At 37.9% G+C, this 12475-nt stretch overlaps 1 protein-coding gene across 1 annotated transcript in view; it reads left to right on the top strand.

The window, feature by feature from the left end:
* LOC129106361 (protocadherin-9) overlaps positions 1–9871 on the top strand; it is a 183695-nt gene extending 173824 nt beyond the window's left edge. Inside the window, 1 exon segment of the mRNA XM_054617753.1 lies at positions 9501–9871. Coding sequence (XP_054473728.1) covers positions 9501–9871 — 371 coding nt within the window.
* Positions 9872–12475: the final 2604 nt, after the last annotated feature.

The following is a 12475-nucleotide window of genomic DNA, read 5'->3' as shown; positions in this document are numbered from 1 at the left end:
CAATCCATTTTGGGTCCTTTGTCTGTTTGTTTGTTCTAAGTACTGCAGCTGTCAAAATCTCCCCATTGAGCCCATTTAAAACAGTTGACAATTTATTAATGCCGTCAACTTTAGTATTTACTTTGTTCACGTGTAAATCTGTCCAAATCTTTTCTAACCTTTCTGCTAGAGGATGACACTCATCTCTCCAGATACATATATATTTGTAAATGCATAGTTACTCAGCAATTTTAATTTAATTTCACAAAATGTGCACTATGCAGACGTATCATGTAAAACACAAACACAAATACTAACACAAATAGATTTAATTCCATTTGGGCAGATATGTAGTATTACTGCAATGAAGTTCAATGTGGATTGAGGCCCCCAAAAAGAATATGATTGGTATATCTCTTATTATAAGCTTTTTCTCGTCAGGCTGCTCCAACTGACAAAGCTCTCCATCGGTCTCATCCACTCCTCTTCACTGCTGCAATCTAAAAAGCAGGAGCCACCTAAAATTCTGGAGGTGGCATGGCCCAGAACTACAAATGAAATTTGCGGTGAACAGTAGAGGATGAGCAGGAAAGGTCAGAGTCTTTTTGAGCTCCACTGTGCTGTTACTCTGCAGTGTGTCTGACGCTGTGCTCTTCAGATTCAATGGCCTGCCCACAATATCTGATTCATGACAACCTTAATCTTCTTTCCAAAGCATGATAGGTCCGATGGTTGTGAATGCACTGGAGAACCCATAGTATATGATTCATCCCATATTAACTTAACATCTTTATTGAAAGTTAAGTCTAGAATTGAATATGCATTAGGCAATGCTTTTGAGAATACAGTCTCGTTGTCATTGAATTATATATCTTGGAGCTACAAAATAGCAACAACAACACTTTAAATGAATAATCATTACTATTCCATATAGATGAAACATCAAGTTAGCTTTTAAATGAGGTTAGAAGGAAATATATTGACTCCTAAAACAACTGTTTAATTTTTAATGTTACTTTGCTAAAATTCAACAACTTTGATAGAATATTCCACTTAAAGTGGATGCGAAGTTAAACCCTAGAGTGGTGCAGTGGAGTTTTGAGGGAAACACGGAGTGAGGAGAGCATCAGGGGTACAGGGAAATATGTTTTTGGATAACTTGGGTTTTTATAAGTTCTCCCCACCTAAAAAACAAAAGTGAAGTACTTATCAGAATGGATCTTTACTGTTACATAGTATCTACTGACTCATGACTCTAATAGAGGGGAAAGAGAACGAGGAATGAATTAATTGAGTCTCATGAGAATACTATTCACCAAATGATTCGATGTCTATCACAAGATTAAAAATTGTGATTGTCCATTGGAAGCCTGAGCTGTCAGACCACATGCAATTTTAAAGCACTGTAGGGTATTTAGGCAACAGACCGTGAATGCTTCTCAAATCGTACATAATGATGCCAACCCTGAAACCCATTAGTGCAGGGCAAGTTTGGGAGAAATGAACATGGTTGCTTCCACAAAGAACTGAATAATGAGAGGTATATCTGTTCAATTCCTGCTACTGTTTAATGAACTTTAGTAAATAAATGCAGCATACCTGTAGAGTGCATATTTGCACAGTATGTGGTATGTGCATTGTCCAGTGCATATCTGTTTAAAGAAACAAGCCGAATTACTTTTTGACGAACAAAACAAATGAAAATGCAAAAATATTTCCTGAGCTTCATTTCCACCACACTAGCATCAATAGCTCACTTATTCAGTCACGCACGATGCTGTAAACAGGAAAAAATGTGTGGGTCCAATACAAAGTACCTTGGGCTGAAAATTTGAATTTCAAATTGATCTTAAAATAGTTTTAAGTGAGGTCTAAGCCAATAATATTTATCAGGGATCATGGAAATTATGTAAATGAGGGACAATTTTTGACGGGCTTTGTGCTTTTGTTTTTCTTACTGTTCCTCACCTTCACTTTGCTTGTCTTCTATTCCATCTTGCTCGCTCCTCTTTTCTATATATCTGAACACCCTTATCTTCCATTCTCAAGCTTTGTCTTCTTTTTCTATTTTGACTGCCTACTGCCCTTCATCTCCTCTCATGAGAAGCTGCTGCCAGGCCTCAAAGGGAGCACTAGAAAGGATCCATCAGCCAGACTAGTATTCTCTTGAGGATGCATCCAGCATGTTGCTCTGTTCTGCTCCGCTCACTATCATATTTATCCAACCCCAGATAGCCTTTACTGTAGATCGCAGGACCTGTCTTCGACATTGCTGCAAAACTGTATGGAGCTGTAATTCTATGCTTTGTTGAACACCAACCACCATACCACTCACGTTACCCAAAACCATTTGCAATATATTTGCTCTTGCTCTTAGTATGAGGCAGATCTTTATGAATACAGGCTATGTTCATAACACTGTATATCATTATATGCCTTGGTGTATACAGTGATGGATCGGCGGTATATGTCTTGTATGTATGTATGTTTTGTAGTGAAGGATGAACAGGTCGCAGAGAAAACCTACAGCAGATTTAAAGAATTAATCTCCCAGACGTATGTTGTGTGTTTTTGAGCAGCAGCTGGAGATAGTGGTATGGCAATTTCAGCCTCCATGCTGGACCAAAACAAAGCCTCATTCATCCTCAAATAACAACATCTGGGCATGCTTAACAGCATGGATAAATAAACAAGCCCTATGGACACTAATTCCCCCGCACTCAATCACTCTCACTCCCTCTCCACTCGTTCCCCCTTGCCATTCTGAAGGCTGTAGGTTGTTGGTGGTGGACTGGCACATCAGCACTGATAGTGTGCATCCAATTAATTAGCCAAACGTTATCTCATTAGCAATAGCCGGCAGACTAAAACAAGAATACTCCCTTATAGTTGCAAACAACCTCTGGCTTAAAATGAGTATGATGCTCTCCTCCTCTCTAACCTCTGTGATCTGTTGATGCTGAGTAGGAGGACTGAAAGAGAGACATGTGAATATTGTTTGGTCAAAGTGTCCATTGTTAAGCAGCGATTGCTCGTGGCTCACATTTATTCAACAGCTTTTGCAGAATTAAACAGACCAGCCCCCAGCACATCCTAATGACTCCTTATCAGGAGGCAATCTAATGGTTTCTTCGTCTGTTAGTTATCTGTCTTTGTGGACATCTGCAGCATTTGCACAGAGCTGTAAGCAAAAGTAAGCATCATCTGACACAGTTCTGAATCCCTTGCATTCCTCAACACCTGTGCCTCAATGTTATTTAAAGCACTCAGGGGCTCTGCACCAAACATCAGCCACCGGCTATTTGCTTGTGTGTGTGGTGTGTCTGTGTGTGTGTATGCAGGGAGAAACTTGACTTCTTGAGCATAGTAACCAAGAGCAACGAGCTATGCACAGACAAAGTAGTACTAAACAATGTGAAAGCCATTTTGTGTGAATGATTGGAACTTAATGTTACATTCCCAGCTTTATCTATGTAGAAATGCTGTGACTTTGCAAAATAGCTGATTATGCATGTTGCTGTTGAACTGAGGTATGTTGATTCTTGGAGGTGGACATCAATACAAATAAGGTTCTGTGTCGCACCATCACTAAATTAATTTAAGTGAAAATCTATCTATCTGTCTGTCTGTCCATCTGTCCATCTGTCCGTCCGTCCGTCTGTCCATCTGACATAATGGCAAAATGCAATAATACAGTCTCTTAAGTGATCATAGGTGTAGAAAACCATGTTCACAGCAATGCTGTGGTGCTTTTACAAAACAGGGTTCCCTGTGCATGTTCCACTAGCATGCAGCTGAACCAGGTGCCTCTTTGTTGCTTAAACCTTACAATTTAAAATTAATTTAAAATTCACATAAAAGCTCATGTACAGTAGAGCTACTGACTTAGCTTAAAATCAAGTGTATTTGCCTTAAAATCTTTTCCTTAAGTAGCGTATACACTTATAAGCAATGTGCAAAAGTAAAGAAAGTGTTACATTTCTACATTTCACTGGGCCGTACGGGATCTATTTCAGATTTACTGCGTGTTTGTCGAGCTGCAGTACAATGGAGTACATACCCAGCAGCCTCTTATCTGCAGTTGTAGTGTCATGGTGTGCTGGTGCTTATCATCTGTCCACAGCTCTTCAAGGTTTCAGCAGGAGTAGCAGGATGTCACTTGGCACCCTCTGGCCTTTTCCAAGTCACAAGGTTTTCAGCAGAGACTGATTATTGATTAAGCTATTTGCACGTAGAGCTATGTTACTGTCCATGGAAACGTGTATGTATATGTATACAGTATGTTGTCATGAGATGTCACTGATTACAGAGTGGGGGCTCGGAATGCAAACAAGCATATTCTTGGACAAAATACAATACAGTTAGCTGCTAATAAGCCTTGTTGGCCAATGTCTGTCAAGTTAAATAAGATAGAATGCACATAGGTCTATTCATAGTAGAGATTATCACGACGAGCTATGCAGGAAAACCCGATATAAATAGGGATTTTGTCTCTGTGAGTATGTGTGTAATGATTATGTGAATATAAAAGGACTGGACATAGTAGGCCAGGCCACAAGAGAATTAAGGGTAGGTCAATGACAAACTACAAAAAAGTAAACAAAGTGAAGACAATGGCTAATAAGGCAGGAGCTCAGGAAGGCTACAGGCTGTGCTTAATGTAGTAAACAAATACTGAATATCGACTTATTTGTCAGAAAGTTAGAAAGTCTGATTCAAGGTGAGGAGGGCTGATGGGAGACGGTTCTACCGCTTTCAATTTTTGTCTTTTCAATTAAATGGATCAGCATCACCTGCACAATGTTAATGGTAGCGCTCCCCCCTACATATGCATCAATAGGGAGCCAGTAAAGAGAGATCCAGGCTCCAGTAATGTGTAGTGTTGTGTTTTGGCTTTGTTTGAAAGATTTGGAATGCTGAGTCAAGGTTTTGAATAAGCAAGTGTAAAGTTTCTGGAGAGTGATATACCACAGTAGTTTATTATGAAGGGAACAAAAAAATGGTCTGCTTTTTTCTTAGTTGGTAAAGGAGATGATATATCCTTACCCTGGAGATATTGCTGAAGTGCAAATGTGCTTTATTGTGCTCTAATGAGAAATAAAAAAAAAAAGGTTGAGACCTGGATTTTGACTGCACAGGCACAATGTTTCATTTTGAATATGCCCTAAAAATATCTTATTGGATAACTGATAGGTTTGGTCAAGTTTGCATTTTAACTACTACCACTTCTAATGGCAGACGGGGGACATTCCAGTCATTTATACTTTAATTTAGCCATTTGGGCTTCTCTGTTTACATCCTAAATTGTTTTTATGCACTCATGGTCTTTAAGGTTCTGCAAATAACAGAGGTTGGCAGCATTTCTTGTGTAGTAAGCCTACTGTAGCTGGTAGTTTAGTATCTCTGCCAGGAGAGTGTGAGATCAGTTGTTTATGTGCTTGTTTGTGTGTGCGTGCATGTGCATCTATGTGTCCGCAGCTAATCTCACATACTGCTGAACCAAATGGCATAATATTTTAGGTGTGCATTTATGAGCGCTCAAGGACTTCTCGTGGTTGCAATGACTCACACTTTCTTAAAACAACTTTTAAAAACAGTTCGCACTTTTAAACACTTTTATCGTTTTGGACGATGCTATCAGCTAAAGGAACTACCAGTACACACACTGATGAGTACATTACGGTTGCTCAACCATTGCTAAGCAGGCAGACAACTTTGTGAGATTAAGTTTGGTTTTTTTTCAGTTTGTATGAAGTGTCCTATACGACATCTTCAAGTCAATTACCTTGTTAGGTTACCACAAAATACTCCTCAATACCAAAGACGTTCCCGTGTCTTGCTTCCCAGCTGCTGGGCAAAATCAAAGGGAGAGTATGTGGGATTATAAGCAAATATCTGGACAGAGCCAGAGAGCAGCACACTCTTTACCTCAGTAGGTAAATGTAAATACACACTGTATATTCATTCTATGCCTTTTTATTGGGCATCAAACTCAAGATTATACGTGTATTAACAAAAAAAATGGTCTCGAAGCCCAAATAAATGCTTCCAGTCGCGGTTGCGCCCGTGAGGTTGGAGCTGAGACGCGGATCTGCAGGGAGCCGGTGCAGACATCCGCATAGTTCAAAATGAGAGCATATCTGTTGAGAGGTGTGAGTGACAAACAAGTCTAATACACTTACAGTCTAGACGAGGGGTTAGCCAATTTTTATTCAATCAACATGACATCTGCACTCTACTGAGTGCACCTTTCTAGTTGGTTATTGTGACACTAAATATGCCAAAGATAGACCTCACTCAAATTTGTAATGCTATTTCGCTATTTATTTTCCCCTTGAACACAAATATGGGGATATATTTTTGGAAGTATCTAAGATACAAATGCAAATGAATCACTGGTTGGGAAACACTGGTCTATATTATATACATATTACTGTTGGATTTGTATAGGTTCTTTTTCTAATCATACCAGCTCTATGCCTCAAGTGGTCTTTCAATCAGGTTGTGTCTCAAACAGCAGGCATGCACAGATTAGAGGAGAAAATGGCTGATTCAAATTATCCTCTGCTGCCCACTGATTGTACCAATCTACATGCAAATGGTCATGTTTATTGCACAAGGGGAATAGCAAAGCACAAAGTGCCCTTGATTAATGGCTGGCTCTGCTTTTGTTACAAAAAATAAAATCAAAATAGAAACATTGACAATACAGTCACCTAATCCTGCTGTAATCAATACACAAACTGTTAATATCAAAAACAGATATATTATGAATAAAAAATCAGTCAGGGTATTTCTTAGTCCATTTTTATATTTTTTTTCCAATGACCCCTTGATTACAAAGTTGGAAGAAATTGCATTGGTGACATCATCATGATTATGACTTTATTATAATAATTTGCCGAACAATACAAAAACAGCAAAAGTCACATAAATGGCAGCACAGTAAATTGCTCCTCTGCTCGACACTCCATACCATCTACATGTGCACAGTCCTTTCTCTTTTTTCCTTCTCTCACCCGTAACAGCTCCTCAGATGTCTGCTCACCCATCTACAATCTCATTTGAGTAATTCATCTTACTGTCTCCCGGGTACCATGTATTACGGCTCTCTGTGGTTCTCCATGCAACTATAGTAATGTGTGTCTTGGTTAGACTCCTCACATGCCAATCATGAGTTTCTGTTATTGTGATGGACTCCACATGCATGAAGAAGAGTGACTGACTCTCTCTTTGGGGTCCCGTCTATCTTCAAATCATGTATACAAATGTGCTGTCAACACAGCATAGTGGAATATGAGGATGTATTCTTATTTAACTAAAATTATATTAATACATATTGTCTGACACATGAATACCACACAAATACCCTGTTATAAGAACATGGCAAATGAGACAATAGGTAATAAACTTTTTTTTTCGTCTTGTTTTGGGTCAGACAAAAGCACAGGAACAAAAAAATAACATGAATATGCCTATTTTCTCTAATTTATTTCATAATGTTGATATTAATTTGAATATATTTGCAAAATATATTTTTTTATGTACATATCATTAAATCCTTGGTTCTAAGGCATTAAGTATAACATAACGACTCAATATAAACAAGCATAAGGATATCTCTGATACGTTCTGCTCCTACGATAACGGTAAGTAAAAAGAAAAATCTTGAATTGTCTACGTAAATTTAAACTAAAGAGGAAAAAAAGGTCCAGGCAGAAGTTTGTAAAACAAGCTATAAAATATAAAAGTATTTACTCACCAGCCAATTAGCTTTTTATGAAGCAATGGGACAAATAAGGACAAATAGTTATCATTTTCTTTTTTAAGACAAAAACAGATGAATTCATTACCCTTTCAAGCTTGATTTACAAACAGTGACAGAATCGGTTGCCTCTCTAAAACTGGAAAATAAACCCAACTCAAAGGAGAAGAATCCTTTTCTATCAAATGAGATCTAAACAAATGCAACCTGAAACACTTTGATTTATCATGTCTGAAAGGTGATGGATATTCATCAGATGAGTAGCTAGAAGGTATGAAAGCGTTAGAAAGCAATGTCTAGCTGATGATTTATTGTGATGCAAATTGACCTTCAACATTTTTTTTTTTTTCATTTTTTCTGGTTTAAGGTAAGGGTGTTATGGAAATTTCCATTGAGAAATAATTTCCACTGAAGAGAGAAATAGCGAGCATCTGCAAGTGTGGACTGCAGACTGCAGGAACAACTGACATATTTACATTGAGTTGGTCAAAATCATAGATAGAATCAAACAGACCCTATTCATACTGACAAAGCTTAGATTTTGCCTGTTTTATACACTTAATACACAACTTTATTCCCAAATGTCTGAGATCAAATGATACAAGAGTTGAAAGACACGACGCAAGTCAGCTTATTGGGGTAGCCTAATTACTGAGGTAATATCAGACACTTTCAATACAGTAAGGGGAAAGATTGTGGTTTGGGCTATTCACACAGTGGCCGCTTTATTAGGTATGAATGGATCAATGTTGTGTAAGGCAAATTAAGACCCTAGCATCTTAAGCAACATCTTCTACTTCCAGTTTTGGAGAGCCCATGCCCACTGTACTCTTGACTCTTGTTCTTAGCCAAAAGGAATGGAACCAGTTGTTGTCTTCTTCAGCTGTAGCCTATCTACTTCAAGGTTTGAGTTGTTATGTGTTTAGAAATGCTCTTCTACATGGCAATGTTTGAGAGTATGGTTATTTGAGTTACTGTTGCCTTCTTGTCAGATTAAATCAATCTGGCCATTCTTCTCTGACCTCTCTACTTAACAAGGTGTTTCTGCCCATAGAACTGCCGCTCACAGGAAGTTGTTTTTCACACCATTCTCTGTAAACTGTAGAGACTGCTGTGCTTGGAATCCCAGGAGCTCAGCAGTTTCTAAGACCATCCCGACCTGCCCCAACAATCATTCCAGTCAAAGTTACATTTATTTTCCATTCTGAACATCTGCACCTCTTGACCATGTCTACATCCTTTTATGCACTGAGTTGCTGTCATAATTTTTCCTGCTTAGATATTTACATTAACAAGCAGGTAACCGGTGTATCTAATAAAGTGTTAAATATTAAGTATACATGTCCTATTTTGTGCTTCAAGTCAACAGCAAATGTTTTAACTATGACACCAATATTCCTTAACTTTAACTGAGAGCTTTTAGTACAGAAACATAACATCAATAATAAAGACTTTGTACTTAAATATCAGAAATTGTAGGAAAAACAAATGAAATACTAACAGTATATTGTATATTGTTTTTTAACTCAGAAGAATAGCCTACATGTACTCTACAGGTACATGCCATTATTAATGCTTGATATATTTCTTCCATAAAATTCTGTCTGACGAATCAACACCTGAGGGTGACTAGCAGTTTCAGTTGTATTTTGTTTGTCATGCATACGACTGTAACAAACAGATAATGATGCAGGTATTATGGTTGATCTCAATATTTTTTTACCTTTATTTTTGTTTTTGTTTTTGTCTCCTTTAGATGGCCCCCTGGGACCTCGTGGCTTAGTGGAAGCTACAGAGATGTGCACACAGGAATGCTTAGTCCTGGGACATTCAGACAACTGCTGGATGCCCCCAACATTGGGAACATACCAGCAGCCCAAGTCACCCGTGTCTAGCTTTGGGTCTCAGAGGGAGTGGGGTCCAAAGGAAAAACTCCTCAATGGACATACTCTAACCAGAACCTGGAAAAATGAGAGTGGGCGATCAGAGCATTTCGGTGACAGGAAGCAGTTTGGGAGCGGTGAGGGACACTTCACAAGCAGTGGCATGGCTGATATTCCGCTGGTGAGTCTGAAGTCCTGTCAGCCAGCCTCCTGTCCAGACAGCCCGAAGGACCAGCAGCTATAAGATGGACTTTGCTCTTGTGCTGTGAGATGTCCACCTGAGCTCCTCTCCTGTTTTGTTATTGTTTTCTTTCTTGTTTCATCTTTTCCCACTTAAGTTGATGCTTCTGCAGTGTGATAGCCACATGTACTTTGTAGGCCACAAAACTATAGTGCTTATGCTGTGTTCTCTACAATTCAACTTTATTATGGCTCTGGAGGAAAACTCTTTTTTTTATGAACCTTCATGGATTTCTTCAACTTTACACTTTCTGTCCACCTTATGTGTGATTTGGACAAGTGAAGGAAGGACATGCGTAAAATGGAGAAAATGAAAACAAATTACAAAAAAAACGAAAAAAAAAAAAAAAACTACCATGGCTGACCAGTATATACAAATATTTGTGGTGTGGTTGTTATTGAGTCTTTCAGGACTATATTAATCAACACAATCAAAGAAAATGGAATTACATTTCTGAAGGTGTTCTAATAACACTGTTAGTGGACACTTGTTTATTCTGTCATTGTCTGTGAGTTTGTAAATAAGACTTATTAACCACTATCATGTACATGTAATAACCACAGTGAATAGGACAGTTCTTGGCTGTCATCATAATGGCTTTTCATCAGGATTTGGGATTTCAGCTGGACAAAGATCTATAATTTGGCATAATGTACAACAAGTAAACATTAACCTAATTCTTTAAAACCCGATGGTTGATTTTGAAACATTTTTCCATCCCGTAATATACTCAATGTTGCCCATATTTCATAAAGAGTTTTGTCAAGTAATGCAAAACCACAGGCAAACATTTTTTAAAGAAACATTTTGTATGAAGGATGTCAGTGCTCAATATGTGCATTATAAAAATGAAAAGCTCTGAAAGCTCTCCTCTATAAACTGATTTTGAAAGTGTTCAGTACAATTAAATAGCAATATATTTGTAAATGGCTAAATGTTTTATCTAACGTTGATCTTATTATTGTATAGATTTTATTCAAATTGTGATTTTACTGAGTGCAATCCCTCAGTAGTACCTGCAATCTATTGGCATATGTATATATATATTATTTCCACACAGACTATTATTTTCCATACGTAAGACAACACAGGTTAAGATAACAATTTAATCACTGTGCCTTCATGATGTTTCTTCAACCACTGAATTGTGCTTATTTAAAAGATGAGAACATGTTGGCTTCAGAGACTATCCTGTCTGATAATCAAATGTCTTATGCATTGGATGTTCGCCAAATTTAGAGACATAATCACACAGATATTAAAGTACATAATCAAGTATTTGGTACTGAAGAAAAACACAAAGGCATGTGCAGATAATGGGTCAACCATGAAAGATCATCTGTCATTCCACTGTCTGAAAAAGTTTGTTTTATTCCACAGCATGGAAGGCAAATTACACAATGGAATAGCATGCTAAAGATATAGCTTTTAAAAATGAACTTGATCATTTTGTGTCATTTTATTTTGTTGGAATATAGTTGATTTGTGCATTAAGGAAACATTCAGTTTGTAAAGCACTTTCATATTTATGTCACAATATAAAGAAATTAAGTGGGATGGAGTGATTTGCTTATCGCAGTATGTTTGTCAGTTGTGAGGGTGTTTGACATCACAGATACTGAAACAGTTAATCCTTGTTACTACTCTACAGGTATACAGCTACTGCAATAAATGTTTTAACTATGTGTATGCTTAATTTGTGTGCAGGATTATCACCTGAGGAGTTATGTGTCTGTTTTGTGTAGATGCTTACCAACCAATATTTCTAAATAATTTGGTCAAATTCTTGTTGTAAAATAAGTCAATAATTAATTTCTAGTGCACAGCACACTCATGAGGTACAACTGAGTTATTCCTTATATTTTCTGTATTTCTTTTTCATGAAACAGCCAGATTGTTCTCATTAGTCAGTAGTCATTGAATTAGACCTACTGATGTCCTTCACCATCACATGAACACAGCATTACTGTGTATCTACCAAAAGCGAATCCTGAAGGAGGGACTTTTGGTATGATGAAATTTCTAGTAGGGGGTTGCCATGGAAAAGGTTTTGAGCCATACAAAGGCAGCTCTCATTTAAATAATGAGTTTTTCTTTTTTTTAAAGAACTTAATCATATGATTCTAACTCACACAGCATCTACCCTCTACTGGACTAGGGTAAAACTTTCCTTCAATCACAAGCACGCGATCGCCCACGGAAAATTTGCATACATGTAGCTGGCCAACCAGGAGGGTCAGCCGAATACATCCGGACCCTACAGTATATGAGTTAGCTTTCACCTCTGTCTGCCGTTTTTTTTCTCTTAAAGGTAACGGCAATATGTCCACTCACTGCTCATCTCCACTTGCCAAGATGCAACGCCAGCAGTGGTGGGATCACTCCGACTCTCTGATGTGATGCTTGGCTGTTGCAGAAAAAGGCTGTGTCTGTCCTCCCACTCAAGACAGATTGATAGTTTTATTCTGCGTACCTCCTGGTTCCTAAAAGGAGAGAGTTTGGGCCCATTTTGGAACCCTACTTCCTAAACAAATGTATTGCCTGCAAGATGTTCCTATGTCCTAAACTAATGTATTGCCTACAACATGTTCCATATGATAACCATCC

This window comes from Anoplopoma fimbria, chromosome 2, assembly GCF_027596085.1.
Source record: "Anoplopoma fimbria isolate UVic2021 breed Golden Eagle Sablefish chromosome 2, Afim_UVic_2022, whole genome shotgun sequence".
Taxonomy (NCBI): domain Eukaryota; kingdom Metazoa; phylum Chordata; class Actinopteri; order Perciformes; family Anoplopomatidae; genus Anoplopoma; species Anoplopoma fimbria.
Note: the sequence above shows the minus strand (reverse complement) of the source record. Positions and strands in the feature narration are given on the sequence as shown.